Here is a 25,800-nt window from a genome sequence, read left to right as displayed (position 1 = left end):
AGGTGCAGAACTTAGACTCGACATAAATTCTCAGTGTTCGTTCTGACTTTGCACTTTCTAAAGGGCACAGAAAGTTATTTTGTTAGAAAAAAAATATGAATTTATAATATGATATTTACACAAAAATACCCAAACTCCAGGCTTCAAACTTTTATGTCGCATCATTGACAGGGTAATTTATTTAGTGTACATCTTACCCACAGAAATATACAGAAGTAGTCACACAGTTCTCGGTACTCAGTGGGTGTTAGATAATTTAGTTTTCCTTCTTTAAAAACAACATAAATATTATGGTGCTCCCCACTAAGCTATGGAAACATTTTTAGCCAGGATACTATTAAGCCAACTCATCACTTGTAGAGTAAATAAGGAAGAAAAATCTAAAGCCAACTATTCAGCCATTTAGAAACACAAAACTCTGCAAGTAGCACATCCAGCTTTGATAATTAACTGCTGCTGCTCCACTTGATGTTTCCTTTGGAATACTGCAAGAGGCTCCGAGCACCCTGTTTACACTAACAATGTTAATTTGAAAATGTATCTTAAGAACAGTCTAAAAAGCGAGGGAACAGATCCACAATTAATTTCATGGTAGGAGTCTCACACAGCTCCAGCTTTCAATTCAGATAAATTAACCCTTTAACTCCTGCCAGATAAGGCCGATACTTGGTTAGCTTTCAAACATCTCCCTCTCAATTATATGTAATAAGTTTTATTTGAAGACATACATATTTGTGGATCCACAAATATATATGCACAATTCCAAAGGTTCCTCCATTTCTGAAAACTTTTTACAGAGGTATCATGACTATTTGAGCAATATCATACAATCCACAGCAGCACTTTCTGAAGGCCTCATAACAAATACTATGACAATTATACTTAAATTCAAACATTCAGTGGCTTTAAATTATGTGCTGTAATTTCCTTGGCTAGTATGCATACATATATTTTAAGCATAAGGAAAATATCACTTTTGTTTATGTTTGTTTTCCAGAAGTATTTCTGAGACTGGACTATATAGTTGAATACAGCACATAAAAGAAGGTAGCAAAAGCCTGGCAACCACAAAAAAAATTGCATTTAACTTTAATTCCTTGCTCTGTTAAATCACGATTCAGTATTCCCAAAAGTGTCAGTTACACACATTCTTTCCCACCACAGAATTAAGACACCACAATGCTTTTCATCGCAAAGTGCTTTACAAATCACCTCAAGACAATCTGTGTTAAAATGCAAGCAGATCAAAAGTAACTATTCAAAAATAAGCTGCCTTCTTTTCCTTGGCCAGATCCTCAGTGTCTGTAAAATGTCACACGGCAACTAAAGCCACCAAACCTAAGGGAATTTACAGCTGTTGTAAATCTACCCCTTTCACACAACTTCATTGGCTTTACTAACATTGCATAAACTGTAAGTCCAGAATAGCTTTTAACAGCTAAGAAGCAAACATAAAGAGGCATTTTCTTAGCAATATATTAAACTCACAGACTGGCATTCAGAAAATTATGCCTATAGTTTAAAAAAATACACCCCAACCTAGCAGCATATATTGTGATTAGTGCACAAAATATTCCCAGGAGCCAGTTTCTGCCTTTAAATAACTCCTCCTTAACTGTTTCTATGCAAGTTTACCCTCCTTGCTCCTGAAGTTTCTACCTCTTCTTCATTTTTTTTCCTTAACTTCCCCAAAATCCCCACTGTAAGTACATTTAACCACATACACAATGACTTCAACCTGACTTATCAGAAGAAGCCAAACTACTTTCACATGATTCTCTATATATGTAGCTCCTATGACATCAAAGTTATTCCTCAAAAAGCCAGGTGGGTAGCCCCCAGTTTCCAAACTATCATTGGAAGTGTGAGTCAAAATGTTCTGGAATTAAAATACAATTAAAGTGCATTTGATTTTATCATAGTAGCTTTTAGAGGAGCATATCAAAAGTTTGCTCATTAGGAAAGACACATTTATCAGTAGAATAATAAAAGCTTAAAAAAGGATGTCTTTATTTTTATTTAATAAATGACCCAAAATTATGTTGACAATGTTTCACGGTCCTTTTAGTCTATGTTTTTAAAAGCACTGCTGGTAATGCCAATATGCTTTTATGTTTTAGAAGTTCTTTAACCTTTTTTTATAGACACCTTTTCTTAAGAATAGTATTTTATAGATACATAATAAGCCTTAAAAAAATACCTGAGAGGTCTTGCCTGGGGATTGCCTGCTTCTACATATGGATGTAAATAATCCTTTATGTAGAGATCAGCAGCACTATTAGAATGGGTGCAAATGAGAATCCTGCTGGAATAAATGGTGCAAATAAAAAAGCAATGAAGAAACAGAAAACAATTCAAAGCAGTAGAATACAAAAAAAAGGAAACAGTGGCCATCTTCCTGCATATTTGTCTTAATGAAACTAGTCTCTAACCTACCATAGTTGGCATGATTCAGCCCTTTAACTCAAATTCTTCAGTTAGGAGAAATTCAAACAGTTTTTCAATAATTATTTTGTGATTATTAATCTAGACTTGATTTTAAGCACGGAACAGCTTTTATTATCTAACATACTGCCAAACTTTCCATATCGAGCAAATCACAGTCATCTACATATTGTCAATTTTAATTAGTTTCATTCCAAATGGAAACTACAGGCTAAGACTATAAAATTACTTTCTCATTGAAAACAATGACGGATGGCTTGGGGTTTGTTTGTTTTTAAGCTGGATGGAAATTCTACATTTCTACCTTTTAAGTAAAAAACTACATTTCTGCTAATCAAGATTCACCCTATATTTAGTGCCCCATCTCACCTAGTATCCTGTTGTTGGAGTATGTGCTTGACTGCCTGAGCCAGAGTGAACGTTTTTCCTGTCCCATAGGGACCGATGATAAGAACAGGAGGCAGTTGTATTGAAAGTGGAGTAGTGATAGCCAGAACAGCCTCTTTCTGCTTAGCGTTTAGTCGAGGGTCCAACTGCTCATCCCATTGTCTGTACAAAAGGAGACAACAGAGTTTTAAAACAGAAGCTATGGCAATGCACTGTCAGAAATAAAAGGAGGTATAATTTCTAAAAGCTATAAATAAATTAAAGAGCTTATATGCTAATATCGTGGCATTGAGGCACAATGAAATAAATCAACAAATCTAGGAAAATAATCACATGCTTTAATCATAAAAATTTGGTATTTGCAATAAACGAGTTGGGGTTTTGGGTTTTTTTTTTTCTGACTACTTCTCAATTTACGTTATCTCACCTAACAATAATTAACCTGCATAGAACACGTTGCAGAAAAAGCAGACGCTGCACCATCACCTGATAACAAAGGCAAGTAAACATACAACAACTTTCTACTATTAATATGCAAAATGTAACTTCAGTTATGGTTCCTTCCTGCAGTATTTATGTTGTCAACTTTAAAAGTCAACAGTAAAACCGCCCCAGGGCTTGGTAAAATTTATCCATGATGAAATTAAAAAACAACTAAAAAACTTAATAGCTGTCAATAACTACAAACTTCTTTTTGCCTTTTGCTTTTTAAATCACTAATGCACATACCTCTAATGGGAAAGCAGTCTAAAAGAAAGGATTTTTGCTGTAAGCAACTAGTGATACCAGCATTAAGAGGAAGATTCTTTCAGAAAATTCCAATGAGCATAAGAGGTTAAAGATCTGTAGACACAGTTTTTAATATTCCCACTGACAGATTTAGAACTAGACATGCATTGTAAAAGCCACCTGTCACTGCTGCACATATGGCCATACTTTGGTAATGTGATCTGCTTTGGTACAAGAACTGTGCTTCTTACAGACTGGGGAAGTTTCTATTCAGTAGTAGGTAGTAACAGGGAGTAAAATCAAGAGGGAATTGACTGACTTCCCAACTTTTAAGGCAGCTATGAACAACAAGCTGGCAGGAGACTCCACGAAATACTGGAAAGTAATAGGGACATGAAACAAAAATAGAAGAAAAAGAGAGGGAAAGATTTCTAAAAGCTATAAATATATTTTTATATATTGAAATATATAAAATATATATTTAAATATATTGAAAATATACATTTTTCAATCACTCAGAAGTACTGATTCTCCAGGTAGGACAAACCAAGCCAACAGATGCTTATTACACTGAGTTAAACTGAACTATAACCATTATATGTATCATTTATGTATATAAAACATATCAAAACATTATACAAATAAATATTAACTACAGAGAAGATAAAAGTTCTCGCTTTATTGACTTACCTTCTTTCTATTGAAAACACTGCTAACTTCCAAACTCTTCTTAAACACCATTCCCTTGTGAGATTCACTCAAAACTTTACTAAGTCAGGGGATTGTCACTGACCAACTATTCCTCTTCTTTCTGCCCGTACTGTCAAAGCTTTGATGCATGCAGCAATCATCCCCACGAAGAGCACTGCTCCCACCCTTTTATTGTCTCTGCTCTTCCTACACTTCCAAACTAAAATTTTTCCAGTAATTTTTGTCTCACATTATCTCGCTGTCTCAGGTTTCTGGCCAGATCCCTTTCCTTTTAATCCTTGAGCTATCTTCTGATTTGTACTGCACCACAATCACTCTTCATTCTCACCTTCAAGACACCATACAACTCCTTGCATGCTGAACAGGATATCAGTTCCACATACCTCTCATTTCCCTGGTTTCTAAGTACAGAAACCTCATGCCTCTTTTATCCTTCCCCATGCAGCAAGAATACTGACCATATTCCCTGAGCAACATAGCCTCACATTTCTCTTCCCTAAGTTTCCTCTTCGAGACAAACTATTTTCACTGCATCAGCTTTAAGTTTCCTTATAAGTATTTATAGAACATAGGGGTTCACAATTTCATAAAGGAAGCTGTAAGACACGTATACAAAGAATCTCAGGACTGCTTGCAAGTGCAGTGCTGGTCCTTCCAATGCTCATTCCCACACCATTCTTAGTCATCCCATTCAACAATATGTCTAAATTTGGGCTCATTGCATCAAAATCCAGAAGTACTAATGGATCACTCCTTGCAAATAGGAGTCTGCACACTTGAGATCCTGCTCAGAAAACTCCTTGGAACTGGTATTTTCATTCCTACAAAGCATCATGCATATTTTCAGTGAAAAACAGAAGAGTGAGCAACAATAGCAGATTTGCTTTCTACAGCTGCTATGCAACTGCAATGCCTATAAAACCACAGCTCAATTGTAGGGAAAACCAATCAACAGATTCTGGTCCTCAGAGAATCACTTTTCTTGTTTTCTTTAGAACAGCTTCACTCCCTTCTCTGAACCATCCTCACCATTAAAGAACAGCAAGGCAGGTTTCTTGTTCTAGGGCAGGTTTCAGCCATCTGTTATGAGAAATTCAGTACACATCACCATACAATCTTTGATATTAAAGTGTTTGCATTCTCATACCTGTTGGGACTCCAGGGGATGGTGGGAGTCATGCTGACATCTGGAAATAAAATACTGTTGTCCTTAATCCTGTCCAAAGCATAATGCATTTCACAGAGGGGTAAGCGATTTAACTGAAACTGAAGTTCAACCTGCAGCACAAAACGGATGAAGAAACAAAGAAGTGAACTAAAAACGACTACTTTGGGAAACACTCTTCAGACTTTACTGCATATGATATATTTTTACCTTCCTGCAAACTACAGACTCTGAGAAGAAAGCAGTAAACATCATTCAATCAAAAGATCTGTGGTAAAATTAATTTGCTCCTTTTTGTTTTGAAGCAAAGATAAATACAGCATTTTCCCTCACGTAATTCTGTTGTTTGACTTTTAAGATTAGATCCCACTGTACTTTCAGAAAAAAATTAAAGGGAAAGTATTCTTGCAATTATTTTTTTTAATATAAAAAATACTCCTAGAAAATATTCTTGTCCTAAAACATTGTTTTTGCAAACAGAAGCTTCCATCCCTTATTGTAAGAACCACCTCAGAAAAGCAACAGACCAGAAATTTTCACGGCTCAACAGATGACATAAATCAGATGTGTGACCAGCAGAGATAAACCCCAAACATTATTTATTTCTAGTCAAACATTCTGCAATAACATAACTTGTTATTTATGTTCAATTATTAGGGCTCTCCAAAAGTTAATTTCTCACACTTTGTTACTTATCAATACATTCATTTTTTTGTTCTCTCAATTACTTATGTTATAATGCTAGTAAATAAAAGATAATGCCAACAAAACCCTGGTACAAAGCCAGAAACAACATGAAGAGCACTGTAACATCCCTGATTAAATTCAGAACTGAACAATGAATAGTGAAATTAGTTTCTACATACGTATACTAAAAGAGCAAAGAGAAAAATACACTGTAAATGTGAACATGGGATAAAAACAGCTCCTGGGGAAACAATTCATAAAAACAGTTCACTCAGATTATCATTTACACATATTTAAATTTGCATTTATTAATCTATCCAAACCCAAATGAATCTGAGCAGAGCATTATGCCCGAGAACTACGTGTTAACAACTAAAATAGAAGCCTTTATACAAAATCTGACATTTATTTGCACTAATATAAAGCAGCATAAAACCACCTAAAGCTGCTGAAGAATTTCAAGTCACTGACATATTTTTAGTTGTTGGTTGGTTTTGTGTGGGTTTTTTTTTTTTGTTAAATCATTGCTATCTATCACTAAAGGATTTGCAAAACATAGCTCTCAGCATTTATTTTCTAGTATATTTAAATATTATATTATTATGTAGCATATAAAACCACTATAAAATTTACAGCACTAGCTTTGCTGTAAATAAACAATGTTTGCTTGTATCAGTGCAGACCGTAGCCATTAACTTTCAGTCTCTGGCAGATATAAAGACATTAAATATTCATCTTGACTAACATATTTTAGAGCAAGATGTATAACCATAATGCTGGAGAAAAGGGCAGTAACAAATCTGTACAACTTTAAGCAGAGAGTTCACTGAAGTGACTGTAACTGCTAAGAGAAGTTTTGTAAATAGGACATATGAGCGTTTAAGGATCTTTTTCCCCACTGTTCCATCGTGTAGTTTATGCCTATCCACTACCTTAGTAAATACGGTGGTCTTCAGAGCAGTGGAGTTTAGCACTTGTCAGGAATGACAGCACCAGCTCATCCTGCCCAAGGGGGACCTCAAGCTTCCTTTCCTTCCAAAGCTCTGGCCTATCCAGCCCTACCCAGGGCCGATTTGTCCACTCAACCACATCCCACAGATGTTTGGAAGAGACTTCCCCAGGAATGGCAATGGTCCCAACCTCACAGTTTGATCTATACAGGGAAGATATCTACGCTCAAACAGGCCCAAGGCTGACAAAAGAACGCCCAATGTAACAATGATAATTTAAATGTAGAAAACCTGTGATGCTCATCTGAGTGACACTTCAATAGTCCCTTCTGGGAGTCCAAGCAAGGTGCCTCACATTAAATACCCCTCATTATCTACCTGCATTCACCACCTGCTTTTGATTTGCTTAGTTTTTAATCCAGTTTGGATGGAATCAAGTAGTTATATTTGCAGTTGCAGAGTACTGAATGAGGCCATCTGTGAAGGAGAGGCATGTAACCTGCTTTAATATATGTTCCACAGTAAGAAAACAGTGGGAAAGGAAGTTAATCTATTGCCAGTTTCGCAGAAGAGGACACAGAACAAACACTCCAAAAATAAAACTGTCGCCTGTTAGTTTGGTCTCCACGCAGAGCAGCAGCCAGGGGGTTTAAAGCACCTGTTCACTCCATCCTACCTTCATCACTTGATATAAGGAAAACTGTGTATTTGTTATGGTTAAGCCAGGACAACAGGCAAACAAGTGATCAGGAAGTTTCCAAGATGAATTATTAGAAGAGGAAAGGAAGCAACCCACCTAACTTAACCAAAACCTGCCAGAAGGAAAGCAATTCTGTCAGTGTCTGAGAATGCCATGGGGAATGCTAACTCCACTAAGCAGACTTTCCAACACCTTTAATAAAAAGGCTAAACATTCAAATTACAACATCCTCAGTTCTAACCTGAGAATCCCTTTCCAAATTTCCAGTTAATAGTTAATCAGAAAATGTTTCCTCACAATTAGAATTCCTTAAAACATAGGTAACACTGTAAGGATTTGACCACCAGTTCACTGACACATGAATGATATACTAAATGATTTTACAAACAAATTAAGACCCAATTTTTCATGCAGAATAGATTTGCTGCCTCAGGTGAAGTTTTATAAGACACTCAAAGCAAAATAAGCCATTTCTGATGCCCCAGCTCATTCTGCATTCCAGAGGAGTTTCTGATAGAATCAATTAGTAAGTTTAATTATTGTTTTAAGAAAACAAACACAAAACCAAGAGCCCAGAACAACATAAGTCTTCCCAGACCAATTATCCATGTTAAATTAAGACATTAGGATGCTTGCATATGTTTCTTCAAAACAAAATGAATGGGAGGAGATAATCCTTTGGTGAAAACGCATTCATTTCAAACAATTCTAGTGACCTTAACTTGAGGTTATTTCTGTTTGGTAACAAGATCAATCAAGCTCCACAGCAGACACACACTGGGGACGGGTGAGGAGTTTAAGTATTTAACTTCATTAGAGCTTTGCCTTCCTTTATATGCATTTCCATCTAATTCGTTGTTTGCAACCCACACAATATTTAATATTTAAAGTGTCCTCACCCATGTCATGTTATCTGCAAAGTAATCAAAAGCCTGATCTTCCTGCCAACACCATTTTCTCTAGCGAAAGTGTTACAAATCCTCATTTTGTGACTGAATGCCTCCAAGACAGATAAATATCTGTCCTGGATACAAGTGTCAGGGAAGCAAAAGCCATGGAGGCAAGTATTATCATTCTGAAACACAGGACATATATAATAAAGGTATTTATTCACCTTCCTCATGCCTTCACCTACCAACCCTCATCATCTCCATCAAGGAAGTACTGCAAGTTAGACTCTTCCACTGAAGGACAATATTCCCTTGTTCTGATATAGGCACAGAAAACAGCACAAGGCCCAATTGTAACATCAAGAAACCTTATTAAAAATTAATCTCACCTCAGGCCTAGGAACAAATAATGGAATCCACAATGACACAAACATAAAGACTGAGAAGATACAAAATAAAGAGTCCAAGATGCAAGTTATCAAAGAGCGAGCTGGCTATGCCAAGAGCAGCAGAGATTATTGGTTTGGTTTTGCTGTTTTTTTGGTTAGGGTCTGTTTTTTGTGGGGTTGGTTTGTTGATAAAAACACAGAAATAGAAAACTCCCTCCTTTGACTTCATTAAGAAAAGGCTCCTGAGGTCTCTGGTGAAAATAGCAATGACAGACACAATGATGGAAGCCACATCAGAGAGAATAAGCCAAAGAAAAGTCCAGGCAGCAAAAGTAAGCAATATATTCAGTGGGTTTAGATGAGAGGGGAGAGGCTGGGCAGGTCTGGTGGAAGAAAGCCCATGAACTACCCACAAACACCTACCTGCAGGAAAATGAAAATAAGATAAAGCTTTCCTTTGCAAGTCCACAGAGGGCTCTGTATTTGAACCAGAGATGTAAAACCATGTCCAAGATAACTTACAAATCAAACACTGAAAACCATGAGATATACAAGCAAAAACCTGCAAGCATGCCTAATATCTCAGAAGAATTTTGCCAAATTAAATTCATTAAAACATATTTTTACACTACCACAGTTCTAAAATACTAATTCATTTTCCATATAGTAAGACTCATATATACAAACCACACATACATATGTGTATATTTATGTAGAGAAAGATTTCACCTATCTGAAATTCTCCTCCGTGCTCTGCTTTCTGTGTATGATGACAACAAAATTCCTTTTCATATCTTCAAGCAATTGTTTTGGGTGGAGCCAAAACAGACACAATACAAACAGTTCCCACACCAAAAGCACTTCCACTCAGACTTACCTGCATTTCACAATCTGCCCGAAGATTAAGTTCTTCGCAGCATTCCCTGGATACCCTCAAGAAGATATAATCTTTTGTTTTCTCCTCAATAGCTGCTTCATAAACCTTCTCTTTGGTTCCTTGGGTCTGTGCTGACTTCTCTTTAGTGACAGGCAATAAATAAACAGCATTGACTTTGGTCATCACCAGCCGTCCAGCCAAAGTATCTTCCGAAAGCGTTTCAGTGAGCTTAAAGCGGCCAAAAAGTTGTCCATTTTGGGCGTACTTTGCACCTCCAGAAACACCAGTGAGCATGAAGCTTGCTACGATCTGCAATTGCACTTTTATGTTGAACCTAAGTAAGAAAGCATCGAGTCAGTGCAGAAAAGTCCTCTCGCATTCAGAAATGTCATGTATTCAGACTGAAGACTCACTGCCTTACATTCTGAATGTGTAACTTTTAAACATGAAGTACAGCAAAACTGGCCCTCCCTAAGTACATGCTGCCAAATGTTCACACATTTTCCTTTTGATTATAGCCTATAAAACATATATATAAAAGAACTAACATCTTTGAGGCTTACAAAAAGAACCCTCACAAGAAAGAATCAAAATACTAGATAATATCTGAGACCAAAAGAAGTTTAGGCTGAATTCGAGTTGCTGTGCATGTCCTAAAGCAGACAATTTCTATTTAAATAGTTTGTAAGCTTATGTTAGGTATTCAAGGAGAGACGTGCAGGCATAGAGCAGAGTAAGATTCCTATTTATTTCACTTATCTCTTCCAGGCTGCATACCACAGAGGGTAATCTACATCTCAAAAGGTAAATGGTATTATTATACCTATAATACAGAGGGATTGATTAAAATTTCTGGGGAAAAAAAGGAAAATAAATCAGAATGTATGCATGATGAGAAAATTTATCTGAAATCAGGGAATGGCATCACAGGCTCAGCCATATAAACCATCTATCCACAGAATTCCTACTAGCAGCAAGTTCCTCCTGCAATCAGAGATGTAACAAATTCATTCTTAGAAGCCACATGCAGAACACATTGGAGTGACTTATTCACACACTTTATTCACCTCTCACCAATACAGAGCAATCTCTTCCTAGAGTGCTGGGGTTTGTTTTAAACAGACTGCTTCAACCTGGTTTTAGAAGGGGAAAAAAGTCTGGCACACCAACAATATTCAGTTCTCAGTAACTTTTTCCTGAATTTGCAACAAATTATAGGAAAAAAAATAAAAAGTGAAAACCAAAGGTTTTCAGAAATGATTTGAGCTCATTTGGTAATTAAAAATCTACTGAACCAAAGCTATTGTTTTCCTATCTGGCAAATCATGAGTATTGCACAAAAACTGCAAGTTTGCCCCCTCGTGGTACTTGCTTCTCTACAGAATATGGGCAGAAAATCAAATCCAAATTTCACACTCCTCCACTCAAAAAGCAAGAGATGTTTCTTACTGAGCACGGATTTGTTCAGTCCATCACTAACCACAGATGTTACTGCACAAGCTACAGTTAAAGCAATCACTGAAAAGCATGTACTTCACTAGAATTAAATGTAACCCAATCTCCACATGTGCTTAAAAAAACCCCAAAACTAAACAAAAAACAAGCTTTCCTCTATACAAGCACTGCACTATTCCAAAGGAGCTATCAGCAAGTTAACATCATCTAAACCAGCTTATATCTCATTCAGAGGATAGTTAAAATACTGTATAAAATGTTTAACCCAGAAACCAAGAGCTCAGCATCATTACTAAGATACAATCACTTGCTATTGTGAATTGATTTTGTTAAGACTTTCCTAAAGTTGAATTCCTCTGCTACTGAATGTGTATCAGCTTGTTCTCAAGGTCAGATTTGCAAACACGTGCTGGAACACAGTATTACCGCCATTCTGAGACAAGGCACAAGTCAGTGTCTTCATAAATGACTGAACTGACTCTGCTGTGCTAAAGGGAGTCTAAGGTTTAGAGAGCATAAAGCAATTTCCAGTGAGCAAGCTGACACCTTCTGGCAAACTGTTAAACTACAAAATCCTCTAAGATTTAAAAAATCAAAAGTTGCTGTTTTCATCCATTCCTCACCCCTATTTTACTGGTTTATACAAAATGAGGTTTTCAGTCAGGCTGATACAAATCAAACAAAAACTTATGTTTTCTCCTAAGCAGTGCAAAAACCCAGCCCAATGGCAGTGCTAATGAAACTAGCTAAAAAAAAAAAAAAAAAACCAACCCATTGTTCCTATTTAAAAACACAGAAATTAAAGAAAGACTTCATAAATCATTAATCCATCCAGTACCAAAGCAAACAATAAATTCCCCAAAGGCAAATAAACCCATTTTGAACAAAGCCCCATATAACACTTTTTTAAAAGTACATTCAACACATTTGCTCTCACATTTACACATGCAGAGTTCAGACAGGGTGTGCAGTCTGACACCTACCTACGTATTGATAAATGTAAGATACAGTAATGACAAAAGCAAATTTATTTTCCATCAAAGCCAGTATTTTATGTTTTCACAGCCTTTAGGATAAATCTGCTCTGTAATTCTGCATGGAAAGAGCTCTGTGTCACCTCACACACTCTTTAATGTTCATACAAGAAAATACACATGAAGTTGTAGCCACTCATCAATCACATGCTGTTCTTCTTTTGAATGTGCAAGAGAGAAAGGAAGAGCTTTAAAACCATCACTGGATGTATGTAGGGCAACACTTTCCCAAAGCAGTATCAAGATCAGAACATTGTTTTGCTTTTCCTCGTAGAGTATGCTTGCATTTGGAAATAAGACAGCAGTGGCTCGCTTATTACTCTATTTTGTAATGTACTAACGTGCAGCATTTTTTATAAACACCTCTTGAAATATTAGAATAACCATGATTTCAAAGTAAAGCTCTCTAAGACTATGCAGAATGAACTCCCTTATCACTGAGTTCAAGACTTTTAAAGCCACTGAACCTTCATCCCATGATTTTCAGTCGTTCCCCTCAGGTGATCCCACATAAAGGCTGAGACACCGTTTTCCTAGAAAGTGAGAGATCATCAACATTCTTCCAACCCAATATTGCACTCCAGTCTGAACCGCAGACACTCATATTATTCCACTCTCATCATAAGAGGCCACGTTGACAACCCCACTTACTACTGTTACAATACACATACACAAACCCATCAGAGCGCAGCAGCTCATCCACATTTTCACTCGTGGCACAACTTCAGAGGTACCACAACCCACTTGCATTTGTATTTCCGGGCCCGTTTCTAGGCTTGCAACCCTGACACTTCACTAGAGAATACCAAGTGTGTGATCTTAGCCGCAGAGGATCAGAAGAGTGTGCTAGTTTGAGCCTCGTTGCAATAAAGTGGGTCAGCTACAAGATCAAAAGAGTATTTCTGTCATCAACACCATCAAAACAGAAGATTACAAGAACATTATTCAAACTTACTTTTATTAATCTACCAGGCAGAAAAAGAAGAGCAATAACTTATCGCTGCACCAAATTGTCCAAAGGGGAAGCATTACACATAGAGCATACATTTGTTTTTCTTTCTTTTCTACAAGCACACTACTTTTTGGTTTCCTATGAGGCATGAGTGTAATTCTCAATGTGAACATTCACTCAGTAAATATATTGTTTACTTTTTCACCATATTTCATAATGCTTCCTTTAAACCCACTTTTGTTTTAAAAAGCCTTAGAAAAGTCAACCTGATTATAAATATGTATGATGGAGAACATTTCTGTATGCTGAAAACAGTGTTCAAGCATGATTCCTCCATATGTTAGATTCCAGCTCAAGAGCAGAGCACAGCAGTGATGAAAGATATGAAGAAAAATGGTTCAAATATACTGCCCTTTATCTGAGATACAAAAAAGAAGCTGAACCATTTTTCTGCTTTAAAAGCATTAGAAATACAACTACTCATAGTATTTTCTTCCTAAATTCTAGAGGAGTGATTCAGTTGAACCTTTTTAGCTCCATGAGTGGTTTGTCTTAGAGACATTTCTGATATGGCACTCAGGTCATGGATAGAACTAAGTGTGCTATCGAATTAGGTTAAAGGGAAGTTATACCTTTTGACTGTCCATTCTGAGTAGTGCAACACTTTAAAACTCTTTTGTACCACGTGAGTGCAGGCAAAATTTTGAACCACAAATATCAAACTACAGAAAAAAGGCCTCGTAAGAGTCTATACATGGGAAATTCACATCTTTTTCCTAACTCTGTATTGTTCGTGCAGCTAATCCAGTTGGGTACAATGTACCTAAAGACAGAACAACACAAATGATGTATATTATGTGCCTTTTATTAGGAACTTCTATTCAGAAGCTCAGTTTCAGCCTATTTAGAGAATAAATATAACGAAATCAGCTGCCATATCATTGTAAGATCAGAGCTTGAGCCACTCACAATTCAATCCTTTATACAAACATTTTGTATATTTCTTTGCTATAACCTACTTTCACCAAGGAACAAATATATAGCTCTTATTATTAATATCTTTTTGTATAGAGCCAAAAAAACTCTAAACAAAAATAATTATTATCCAGACACTAACAAAACATTGTACAATAGCTGATACATACTATTTGTTTTAAATCAGTTACTATTTCCAGACTCGGACTCAAATTCATTTCAAAGAAACAGGAAGACTCAGTATCTTAATTAAGCATGTAGGTTTAATGAAAAAAGTTGTCATCGTCATTTCAATAGGACACCAAGAAATATCAAAGAAATACGTTATAAAGGTATCACTTACTTGCTAACTTCCTTATACTGTGCTATTTCCTCAATATAAAGGAGGTCATGGAGCCGTGACTGATAGTTGGTCTTGGTCAATGATTTGTCCAGGACAGATTGTGTAAATAGCTGGTCAGCAGACAGAGGGATTTGGTATCTGGTAAGAAGGCTCTTCTCCAATTCAGTAGTTTCATTAGGCTCAAATTCTACAATAGTCTTAGAAGTAGAATCCCAACGCTTAGCTGTGGTTAGTAGCTGTTGCCGTGCATGCATCAGGTATTCAAGATCTAAATGTAGACACATAATAGTGAAAGGAAGTAAGTTCAAACTCCATTTGTGTTTGGGTTTTATTTAAAAAGCCAGTAAGCTCTACTGAAAATAATCCCATTAGAGATAATGAACTAAATGGAGGTAGGAGTCTCCTCTGCCTACAACAGCTTTAGTAAATTCATTGTTAGTACTTACTACCCCTACTTTTCAGGTGTATACAGAGAGCAAACACGCTCTCAAACAATACCATAAAGTATTCTGTAGATAGGAAATCAAATTAATATTGACAAACACAGAAAGCACTTTTATTTTAATAATCACGAGCAACTTTGAAAGACTTGGCATCACAATATGCTTTCAAAGCCTAACTGCAACATCACCTCACTTCAAAGATATAAAGGAGTGAAGAACCTTGCAATATATACTATAAAATTTAGAAGGTAATAAAACCCAATTGATAACCTAGCTGGTCAGGTATCATTAAATTTGCAAGACTGTGAAAGCCTTTAAAAAATTCTGCAGACAGCTTCATTATACAGCTAAAGTAAGTTTGCTAGGCTAAACTTTGGAAACATAACCTAACATGACATAAAGTTAGAAAAATAAAGGGAAAATAATTTAGTATACCCTCATTTCAGAGACCACACAGCTTACATGAGAAGCAGACAACCAAGCATTGTCTACAGCCACCTAAAATATATCCATTAACACCACAAAAACACTATGACAACAGTGCATCAGTTAACAAAATTGCAGTTAAATTGCAGAGCTGAAAATATTTGGCATTTATAGTGAAGCTATGATATCTTAATGTATTATGTCTGAATAAGATTTAGGATGGGTATCCAGGATATCACACCAACGCTGAAAAATGTGCAAAAAAGACATTTTCAAATTCAAATTAGATACTTAACATCATCTTGGCTGTCTTTATTCTAAGTAGAAGGAAACCAGCTTTTTAGCCAAAGAAATCTCAGTTCAGCTTGACTACAGGAATGTAGCTTATTTTACTAATCTCATGTGTTCACCAACAAGCCACATTTAAATATCTACCTCGAGCCTGAACCATATTAGTCGTATGGCAAGAAAAAGTCCATGTTTGTGTGGTTTCTGTGTTTAAAATCATTTCACCGTAACTGATTTCTCTCATACTAACCATACCTCAGATCAAAAAGCTCAGTAATTATGCTGGGATGGGGTTCTTGTTTGCTGGAAAGACAGCCATTTAATTCCCAGCACTTGAGAGGCTTCCACTGGAAGCCTGACACAAACAGTTCCTGGCACAGATTGTGCATACCGTGACCCTTTCTTAAAGAGCATTTTGTACATTCTCAGTGCACAGAAAGCTTCTCTTAGCTCTTTTTTTTTTGCCCTAGCAAATGAAGATTTCAAAATGCTTAAAGGAAGCTCCTCCATTAAAATATTTTAACATTGACCTTTCTTTCCTGTTCAGGTAACTAGACAGGACCCTGAATTCCATGAAAATATAGAGACTTCTTTTTCTGTTTGAAAAGCCCTTCTATGAGATCCCAATTCATATACACTAAAAGAAACAATGGAATTGGACACGCATCCAGCAGAGCATTACCCCTTTCACTTGCCTGCTTACATGCTTCTTAGATTAGCTTAGCAAAAAGCCCAAGATACTCTCCTTACATTTATCTGTAAAGTACCTAAGACTCTTTTCATTTGAAATAAGTATTCGTAAGAACCTGCTTGAGGACTTCGGTATCCCTCTGCACACAGACAAGCAATATGTGAAAAGGAAATATCAGTAGCTAATACTAGAGAGTGCTATCTCAACTTTATCTACCACTTTCACATGGACTTGACTATCCCTAGTATCGCTTTGGTTAGTAATTTAAGCTAACAAGGACCCGGACGATAGATTGGTTTGACAGTAACTCTGACTTTGCAAGTAAGTTATGGCTTGGTTCTCTTGATCTTAAACAGGTTTACAATAAAAGGACATGTGTTCTGCACAAACTCAATGTCTTTGGAAGCCTGTCAGCTGTGGTTACCCACATCTTTAAATGGAGATCATATAATAGCTCCCGAAAAGACCACAGCCTTCTAAGCAGTTTCTCATTCGCAATGCAATGTCCTCTGCTTCAAGAGACATTACAGCTTGTACGGTCTTCGTGCTCTTGGCTACAAGTACTTGGGTCATCTGAAAGATCAGTTCATGATCTCTGGTATTTGCTATTTATAGTTTCTTTTTGTTAATGTTGCAAATGTTAGCCTGTTATTGAAAATAAACACCAGGAATAGAAAACCGCTGTTTTCTTAGTTACATCTTTTTTCCTTCTTTTTCCTGCTTAGACCCCAGTGCTACAATTCTGTTTCTTTTGTGTTTTTCTCTCTCAAAATCTCATTAAAAACTACCACACTATCCCACCCCCTTGCTTGCTGCCAAGTGACATAGTGACCTATATTTAGCTCTCTTCATCTTTTAACCATAAATCAAAGTGCTTCCTTCTTTTTTGCACCTCTTCAAACATCTTTGAATTTACTGACATCTTACTGATAATAGAGTTATTTCAGGTTTTAACTGAGAGGCACTCATCAGCTTCATAAACAGAATACAACCCTTACAGTAACAAGTTGTTAATTTATTTTTTCTTCTTGGAGCACATGCAAAAATATAGTTACACTTCCTTTACATTTTCAACATTCATGTCAACAGCAATTCATTGAGTTACAAGTCTGTGCTTTGCCTCTTGCTTTTGACAACCCTAGTCAGCTATCACAAGGGGAGGAAAATAACCAAACAAAAACCCCACACACAACTCAAATAGTCTGCTTTAACTAATGAATGAATTACCAGGTGTATTCTTATACAGAAAAACTTCAACTCTCTAGTGACCTTCTTCTATATTTTTAGTGTTTTCATCAGTACAAGAACGATTATAAAGCCATAAACATACTTGAACTTCCAGTGCTGCCTTCAGACATACACCAAACCAGATATTCCCAGCATTTTGTCAAGATTTAGGAGCCATAACAGTCATACTCCAGCCATTGCCATACTTAAACCCTCTGAAGGTTTTGTCTACTATTTGTATTTATATACATGATGAACATAACATACAGTAAAAGACATTCATTAGCTGTTAATACAGATGCCGTTCTGCCCAGAACTGTGAAAAAGAAGATAGCATGAAATATTTCCACTATTCCAAATAAAATTTTTAATACATTACCTTCAGTTGAAGCAGCATCAATCATTACTCGTTGCATGAGGACTGGTTCTAATCCAAAGTCAAACACAACAGTTTGGCGAAAAGTTCCAAAGATTTCTGTGTTAAATGCTATACTGACTTTGTATATATAATGATCTATTCCATTCTGGACCATCTTTCCTCCTATCCATTCCTGACAGTTTTCTGGAACTTCTTGTGATACCTGGGTAGTGCTGTCTCCAGCAGATATTGCAACGATACTAAAATGTGGGCGATGGGCATCATACAGCAATGCCACTCGATACAGCATTCTTGCAGGCTATAATAAAAAATGCAGAGGTTGAAATGACAATACATTGGAAAACAAATTATTTCAGGACTATCTTCACTTGCAATCAGATAATGAGAGCTTATAAGAACTTCAGATTCTCAGAGCAGATACAAGTCCTGCTTGCTTTCCAGAAATCTGGCCAGTCAATACATGATCACCAGAGTTGCTGGGAAGACAGAGAGAAGGGATGGTGCTAGGAAGTTTCTCTATTTTAAGAAGAATTACGCAATTAGAATCTTCATCACAAAGTTTGTGGGTTGCATTCCAGTTATTACAGACTCACTTTCAAAAGATAAGTAGTCCTACCTTGCAAGTGAGAGCAAATGTCCACGTCTGATGAGACTTTTTGGTTGTGACAGTTACCGATAGCTCAGGATTATGTTCTACTCTCACTCCTTCTACACATTCACTAAGCTAGATTAAAACAAAAGAAGATAATGTTAAACTTCTACAGGTATTATCAAAATAAAAACATTCAGGGAAAGGTAGTAATTTTTAACAGGAAGTGAAAAAGATGGTTTCCTAAATTATGCAGGATTGATGCAAGTCCTGTGAAGTGACTTTCATATTAATGAAAGTAAGTGCTAATTCAGAGAGACAAGCAAGCCAAAACTGCCAGATCACACTGTGTAAGTGAAAAAACACAACCATTTAAGGACAATTAACTGCAGGACTTGACTTTCAAAAACCAGCTTAATCATAAATGTTTAAAGTAAAATATGATTTGGTTTGGAAAGAAGGATCTGATACAACCAGGCCCAAAGACTGCATTTCCAGAAGACCCCAGGTCTCACCAATGAGACATCAATGAGACTACTAGAGACACCAGGAAACTAGGATCAGGCTTTATACTCATTAATGCACTTTGCAGAAAGTCCACTCTTCCCAGATTTTAATCAACAATAGATAGACCGAAAACTCCTTAGGGCCACTGGCAAGTAGAGCTGGTCAAATGCCATAAAAACTTTCTTTAGTAGTCCAAACAGCTGCTAAGTTCGATCATATCCATACCCCACACTCTGGTATACAAACTGTTTTGAACATTTGGGGGATTGGCTGTTCTACATACAAGTGCCTGCAGCTGCAGGCAAAGAAAAGGAGTCATGCACAAGCAAGAGTATTCTCCACTAAGTCATGAAAGCTTCGCCATTTATTGTTCCCCATTTTAATGTTCTGTCATCTAGTCAAGGAACAGGAACAATACCATGAGACTTGGCTGACCCACCCTGCACTGGGAAGAGTAAATATGCAAAATGAATGAGCTGCGATTAACCTACAAGCTCTAATTCACAAACTCTACTGAATTCCTGAAAAGAATGAGTACACTTGCAAATATCAGCTTAAGTCTCTGGTATCTTTGCAAGAAGACATAGGGCAGGATGGAGAAGGGAGCAAATTGGTTGGACAATTTCTTGGTAGGGAGAAATTCAACCAGCTCTGATAGTAAGGGCCAAAACCAGGCTTATCTGTTCGTTTTAAATATGAGCACATAGGGAAGCAGTATATTTTCCTTACCACTTTCTCAGGAGATAACGAATTCATCCATTTCTCAATCAAGGTTTCCATATAACTGCCCGAACATTGTTTGTTTTCCTTCTGCTGTTTTAATCTGATCAAGCGGGAAGCATATCGTTTTTGCCATTCTGTTAGCTCCTCCTGGGAATGTGCTGAAGTACACTGTGCACCGTACCTGCAGATCCCTTGCTCTAAAAATCTACATAAAATAGGAAACACGATTATGCCTTGAACTTTTTGGTCTCCAATTAAAAAACAAAGAAAATTATCAAAATTATACTTCTCAAGCTTCCTTAGGTCTCTCTCCCAGAACTGAAAGCAGTTTAGTCCAAGTGAACTAATTTGGAAATACATACATGTACCCAGCATTCTGAAAGAGGCAGCAGCCCCTCATACTGTGAAGCCTGGAAAAGTATACCAGATTTCTTTTAACCATAGGGGGACAGAAGTCTTCTTAAGACATTTCCAGTTTCAAAGAGGAAAGAATCAAGTGTACAGCAATTAACACAATGAGATCCTGGACTATCCCTGAAATGACTAGACCCTGTATTAATATGAATAAACCACTGTTCATCAGCAGCAAAGGGAAGATACAACATGATTTCTTCCAACAGTTACGTTATTAGCTGATAAAAACTCATTCAGCATTTTTTCTTAGAGCAACAGTGACATCACATGGTCCTTTCTACTAAATACACCTACACCACAGACATCACCTCTCAAGGAAAAGGTTTAATCCTCTCCTTTGCAAAGGGTGTATCAGACCAAAAGGATCTATTTGTGCAGAGGTTAAGGATTTGTTAAAGTATTACATTTTTAATTTAATGGCATGTACTAATGCATCATTCCAAGCACCTGTACACATTTAAGCATTCCAGTACTCAGGATTTATTGCAAGTCTGGGCAAATGCCTCTATAACTTGGGAACTATTTTTGTAATTAAACTTTGTATTAAAATTATAAAACAGCAGTAGCTGCACCTTCAGCATTCTTCAAAACTGAAGCACTTAAAATATAGATGACAAAATGAATAATAAAATGGGACGAGTAAGTTCTGACGGTACTAAGAAAGTATTGGATATATAGAATAAATATCAGGCCAGGATCTGGTTATTTGTTTTGCATAAGGAGACTATAAAGAGTTAATTTAAGCATCACATTTATTACAAATAAAGCCAGGCAGGATGGTCTCTGTCAGGATATTAAGTTTTTAGAAACTTTGTAGACATAGCTGTATTTGAATTTCATGTGGATATCTACGTATATAATTACACTAAGAATCTTTTCTTACAGTGATGAGTTACCATACAAAAAGAAAGGATGCACCAAGACTAGATACATACAGCAAGTCAGGACCCCACATCATTGATGAAGACAGCACAAGGGGATCAGTGAGTGAATAACTTTTCCGTAGTAAATGCTTTATGTAATGTAACGTGAATTAGAATGTGAACTTTGAGCTATGCAACAAAAACAAGTAACATCTGACTATGACATGAAAACCTTGCAGCACAAGTACCTGGATATCTAGGCCACCCTTGTATCAGTGGTTATAATTTGGCATGCACTTTTCCTTTAAGAATTGTTTAAGTATTTAAAGGTGTGTGTGTCCAAATTGTAAATAAAACAAGCATGATATATATCATGATGTTACTAAAGGCATTGTAAAGCTGTATTCCTTATTCTGAATTAAAATATTTTTCTTGGCATTTTCAATATTTTTATTGTAAATTTTCCAATTCACCACTGCATTAGAATGTTAAAGTACAATTATGATTTCCATAGCCCAAAGTAAATAGACTGCATAAAAAAAAAATTGTTGACCCGTTCTTACTAGCTATATAGCAGATTGAAAATCAAGTCATTTTCCTTTTCATTATTTAATAGGAAAGCATATTACCTTAAAATTTGTCATCATTATGCAAGTTTTCCACACTCTCATTGTTCGTATTTTTAACAGGCACTATTTTTTCCTCATTTTTAGTTTCTTATTTAATACCTCCTGCAATTCCATCACTTCATTATCTAGAATAAATATGCTGTACACCTACGGCTTTATGGCACACAGGGGGAAAACAAACCACGGCTTCAAAATTCCTATTCAGTACCTGTAACTGCCTCCTCATAAGGAACTACAGTCTTTAGTCCATGGTCAAAATGATACTGTTCACATGGATTTGCTGAGTAAGGCACATCCTTCTCACTGTAAGGGTTAACAGTGTGCATAAAGCTAATTACAGATTCAGTGGAAAAATGTTTCAGAGCAACGGCTGGAAACATGGTATAGATGTTACTCAACAGAAACATGGTATAGACGTTACTCAACAGACAATCATTAGGAGCTAAAAATTGTAAATATCTGCTTTTTGAAAATTGCTGAATATGCATCAGATATGATAAAAGCTAGGAAGAGATGCCAACATTTAACATCTCCAGAAAATCATGCCAAAAAATAGCCCAAATTCAGCGATTCAGTCGTGTCATTTAAAAACCAGGTCAGATTCCTGCTGATGTTTCTAAAATAACTTATTTGCATCAGTTATATATATTGCAGAATCAAGTGCATACTGATGGTTCCTCCCCATATATATTAATACAGTTTTATGCAAATATTGCTGATTAACACCACAAACTACAGGCAATATTGACTAGACAACTGAAAAAGGCAAGGAAGAGAAACTCCAGTACAAGCCACTGGATCTTGAGCGAGGCAATTCTATGTATTTCAGCTTATGCAGAATGGAAATAATGAGACCTGGAGGAAAATTCCACAAACACTTTTTTCATCTGGAGACAAAGCATATCTATCAACAAAGCCTATTTATTTTATCACAAACTAGAAAAGGTAGAGGAAGAAGACACGTGCTGCCCCGTCACTAGAAAAATGGCCCTCAAACCACTCTCTTCCATTTCATAAACTGAAGCACTTCCAGATAAACTGATCCTTCCAAAAGAATCTGTGCACACATCAAGTCTTGTTCTAACAAGTACCTTCATTTTCCTGACCTCTTAATCATCCTGTCAGCAGCTAAATAACAGACAAAACATTATGGTCCCTTGGAGAATGGTGATATAAAGCAACGACTTTACCTTTTACATAGCGTATATTCTTCACTGCTTGTGACTCCCCGGGGTGGAGGGCGGAAGTGCCAGCCATCCCGGGACCCTGCAGAGGAGGCAAGACTTTGGTTACTCCTCTACTTGCCAGCTATTTCTGAGTCAGGTACTAACTGTCCAGAGAACTCTCTCTCTAAATATCAACCCAAAGTGTATTTGTACACAAAGCAAAATTATCCACCAACAATTAATTTTCAATCCTAACAAATTCATGTAGACAAAGGACATGAAGGCAAGTTTCTAACAACTTGCAGAATGGAGCAGGCTGTGATACAGCACTTCGACCAATAAACAGGAACTTTGCCTCCAAATTCGGTCAACGATGAGGTAATTCTACCTCAATCCCTGGGGCTCATCATGATAGTCAAGCCCCCTTATTGTTTTTTGACTACTATGCAGTGCTGAGTATTCAGCAGAATCCAAGTCTTCTCATTACAAAATGTAGTAGCTTTAGAACTGATTTACATACCTTCTTCTAAATCTTCTACATGATATCCTGATGGTACTTTACCAGCTGCCTACAATTATATAAAAAAACCCCAGAGTTATAAAGGAACACACAATAATTTCATCAACAAGAACTGCTCTGGCTTTATTTCCTGTCAAAATGTGTTTCAGACCAACAAATACAAAAATATTAATCAGAAGTCTGAAATCACTTTCAGTCATAAACATGAATTTCATATTAACCTAATTGGATTGCAGCCACTGATAAAAGGAATTCTGACAGGAACACCAAGTCCACTCATTGTTGGATGAAAATCTGAGAGATTTTTACAAGTCCAAATTCCACCCTGTGATCGTTTCAATGTGGACTGCAGTGAAGCTTTTAAAAGGCCAAAAGTCTGAACTGTATTAAGATGTCTTTCAGCTTTGAATCTACACTAAAAATAAAGCTCATATCAACGACAAAGCATTGGGGGGGGAGCAAAGTGGCAATTTTACCAGTAGAAATGACAGATTAACCTTTAATACAAAAAAAGGTGACTGAGAAGGCATTGATATTTGTCATGGTTATTACTTCAGAATCATTTCCAACATAGAAAAATACAATAAATAAGTAAACAATGCAGATCTAAATGCTTTGAATTCTTTCTATTGCTACTTCAAGAAAGTCAACAACCTATTAGCAACTTTCTCTATTTTCTCATATATCATGCAAGATTGTGATGAAGGCTCCTGGATAGGTAGGTGGTAAAGTCCAACAGACCAGTGGAAACACTGATGTTTGAACCAGTATGTTCACAGTGAGCCTTGATCTCCTGGGGCTTTCAGCTCTTTCAGGTACTGCTCATTATTTTTCCACTAATATGCTCATTATTACCTCTGTTTCAGCAAGAAGTGTTTTCAGTCGTGTCAGATCTTTAGTTACCATCCCGTTCTGGGGGGAGAAAGAATATTAATACCTCAAACACAAACCTTCACATGCATTAAACCACAGCAACTAAGTTCATTTCCCCCCACACCACAACCAAGGAGAAGGGCAAGAAGGAAAAACAAGTTGGACTTAGAAAGCACAATTTTAAATGACCTACTACATAACACTGAGCAAACATTACAATGAATTACTGCCCAGAACCAACACTAGACTTAGAGCAAGTATCAATACAGGACAATGCAGGAGAGCAATATGTTTAGAACAACTTAGGAGACTAAAAAAATCTTAGGAAGTTTAGCTGCTGCTCAAGACAAATATTAATAGCTACAATATGTATTGATTGCTACCCTGTAGAGTAGTACTCTACATGCAGAGTAGCCATGGACAAGGTCTCAGGAGATCTGTCATCAGCTTGGCTGCTGGCCTGCTGAGTGACCTTACGCAGGTCACTTCACCTCTCCATGCCCCAGTTTCCAATCTGTGATACTGACTGTCTTCACAGAGCACTTTGTAAGCTACTACTGAAAAGCACTATACATGAACTGCATGCTATGGTTACTGAAACACTTCGGCTATGAAGTAATACAATAAACTTTCACTGCAGTTGCAGTGATGGATTCCTTTCTTTTTAAGGACCTACTTTAGAAATTACTAATTTCTACAGTTTCATAACTCTTTCTGCTCTGATGTAGACTAATTGTCAGAGTTTTCACTAAAAAACAAGGATTAGCCATGTAACTAAAAATAACTGCATATTCAAGTACCTCTGAAGTAAAAATCCTTCAGAATTGAATTTATCTGAAATATGTAGCTATGTGTAATGATTTCACACTCACGTAAGCCAAAACTTTGATTAAAGAAGCCAGACCTGTGGTTTTTATTTCAATCATCTCTTACAGAAACTTGATTAAATGCTAGTACATTTGTTACACTTCTCCACATTTTGATTGTGCTACTGAGCAGTAGAAATTACTCTTTGCTGAGAACTTACACACTCAACAATTCTCACACTTAGGCTTTTCTCAACCTGATTTTTCACTTCTTCAGCAGAAGGCTGAAAATTCAGCTTAAACATATTAGAGGATAAAAATGTTACCAAGAATCATTCTCTTAAGTCACTGGGGAGGAAACTGGATGGATTCCAACTCTTCAATTCATTTCAAAACCGACTTTGATTTCTTCTCTCATACAATGGCACAAGTCAGTAAATCAGTTGCTGATTTTAATATTCCTACTGAAAACAACTGTGTTTAACAACCTAAAGCTTGTAAAAACCACTCAAACTCTGCTTTGGGACAACACTCTGGAATTGGAGACTAAGTTACCTTTATTTGCAC

The 25,800-nt window shown here is 36.6% G+C and overlaps 1 protein-coding gene and 1 long non-coding RNA gene across 9 annotated transcripts in view; both read right to left on the bottom strand.

Annotated features, from left to right (window-relative positions):
• Positions 1-25,800, bottom strand: part of HELZ (helicase with zinc finger) — an 86,509-nt gene that overhangs the window by 37,110 nt on the left and 23,599 nt on the right. For 7 of the 8 annotated variants that reach the window (XM_030506355.1, XM_030506357.1, XM_030506349.1 and 4 more), the window contains 11 exons: positions 24,410-24,466; positions 23,555-23,603; positions 23,059-23,134; positions 19,969-20,167; positions 18,760-18,867; positions 18,144-18,441; positions 14,690-14,957; positions 9,931-10,264; positions 5,420-5,550; positions 2,815-2,994; positions 2,201-2,305 (listed from right to left, as the gene is read on the bottom strand). In XM_030506355.1, the coding sequence (XP_030362215.1) occupies positions 2,201-2,305; positions 2,815-2,994; positions 5,420-5,550; positions 9,931-10,264; positions 14,690-14,957; positions 18,144-18,441; positions 18,760-18,867; positions 19,969-20,167; positions 23,059-23,134; positions 23,555-23,603; positions 24,410-24,466 (1,805 nt within the window). The remainder of the gene's footprint in view (positions 1-2,200; positions 2,306-2,814; positions 2,995-5,419; positions 5,551-9,930; positions 10,265-14,689; positions 14,958-18,143; positions 18,442-18,759; positions 18,868-19,968; positions 20,168-23,058; positions 23,135-23,554; positions 23,604-24,409; positions 24,467-25,800) is intronic. The other variant, XM_030506352.1, reaches the window with a different exon arrangement.
• Positions 3,845-4,112, bottom strand: LOC115616733. The gene is made up of 2 exons (XR_003994374.1): positions 4,077-4,112; positions 3,845-3,999 (listed from the first exon to the last, which is right to left on the bottom strand). It is a non-coding gene; the product is annotated as an uncharacterized LOC115616733 (long non-coding RNA).

The sequence above is a fragment of the Strigops habroptila genome, chromosome 14 (genome assembly GCF_004027225.2).
Source record: "Strigops habroptila isolate Jane chromosome 14, bStrHab1.2.pri, whole genome shotgun sequence".
Lineage (NCBI taxonomy): Eukaryota > Metazoa > Chordata > Aves > Psittaciformes > Psittacidae > Strigops > Strigops habroptila.
Note: the sequence above shows the minus strand (reverse complement) of the source record. Positions and strands in the feature narration are given on the sequence as shown.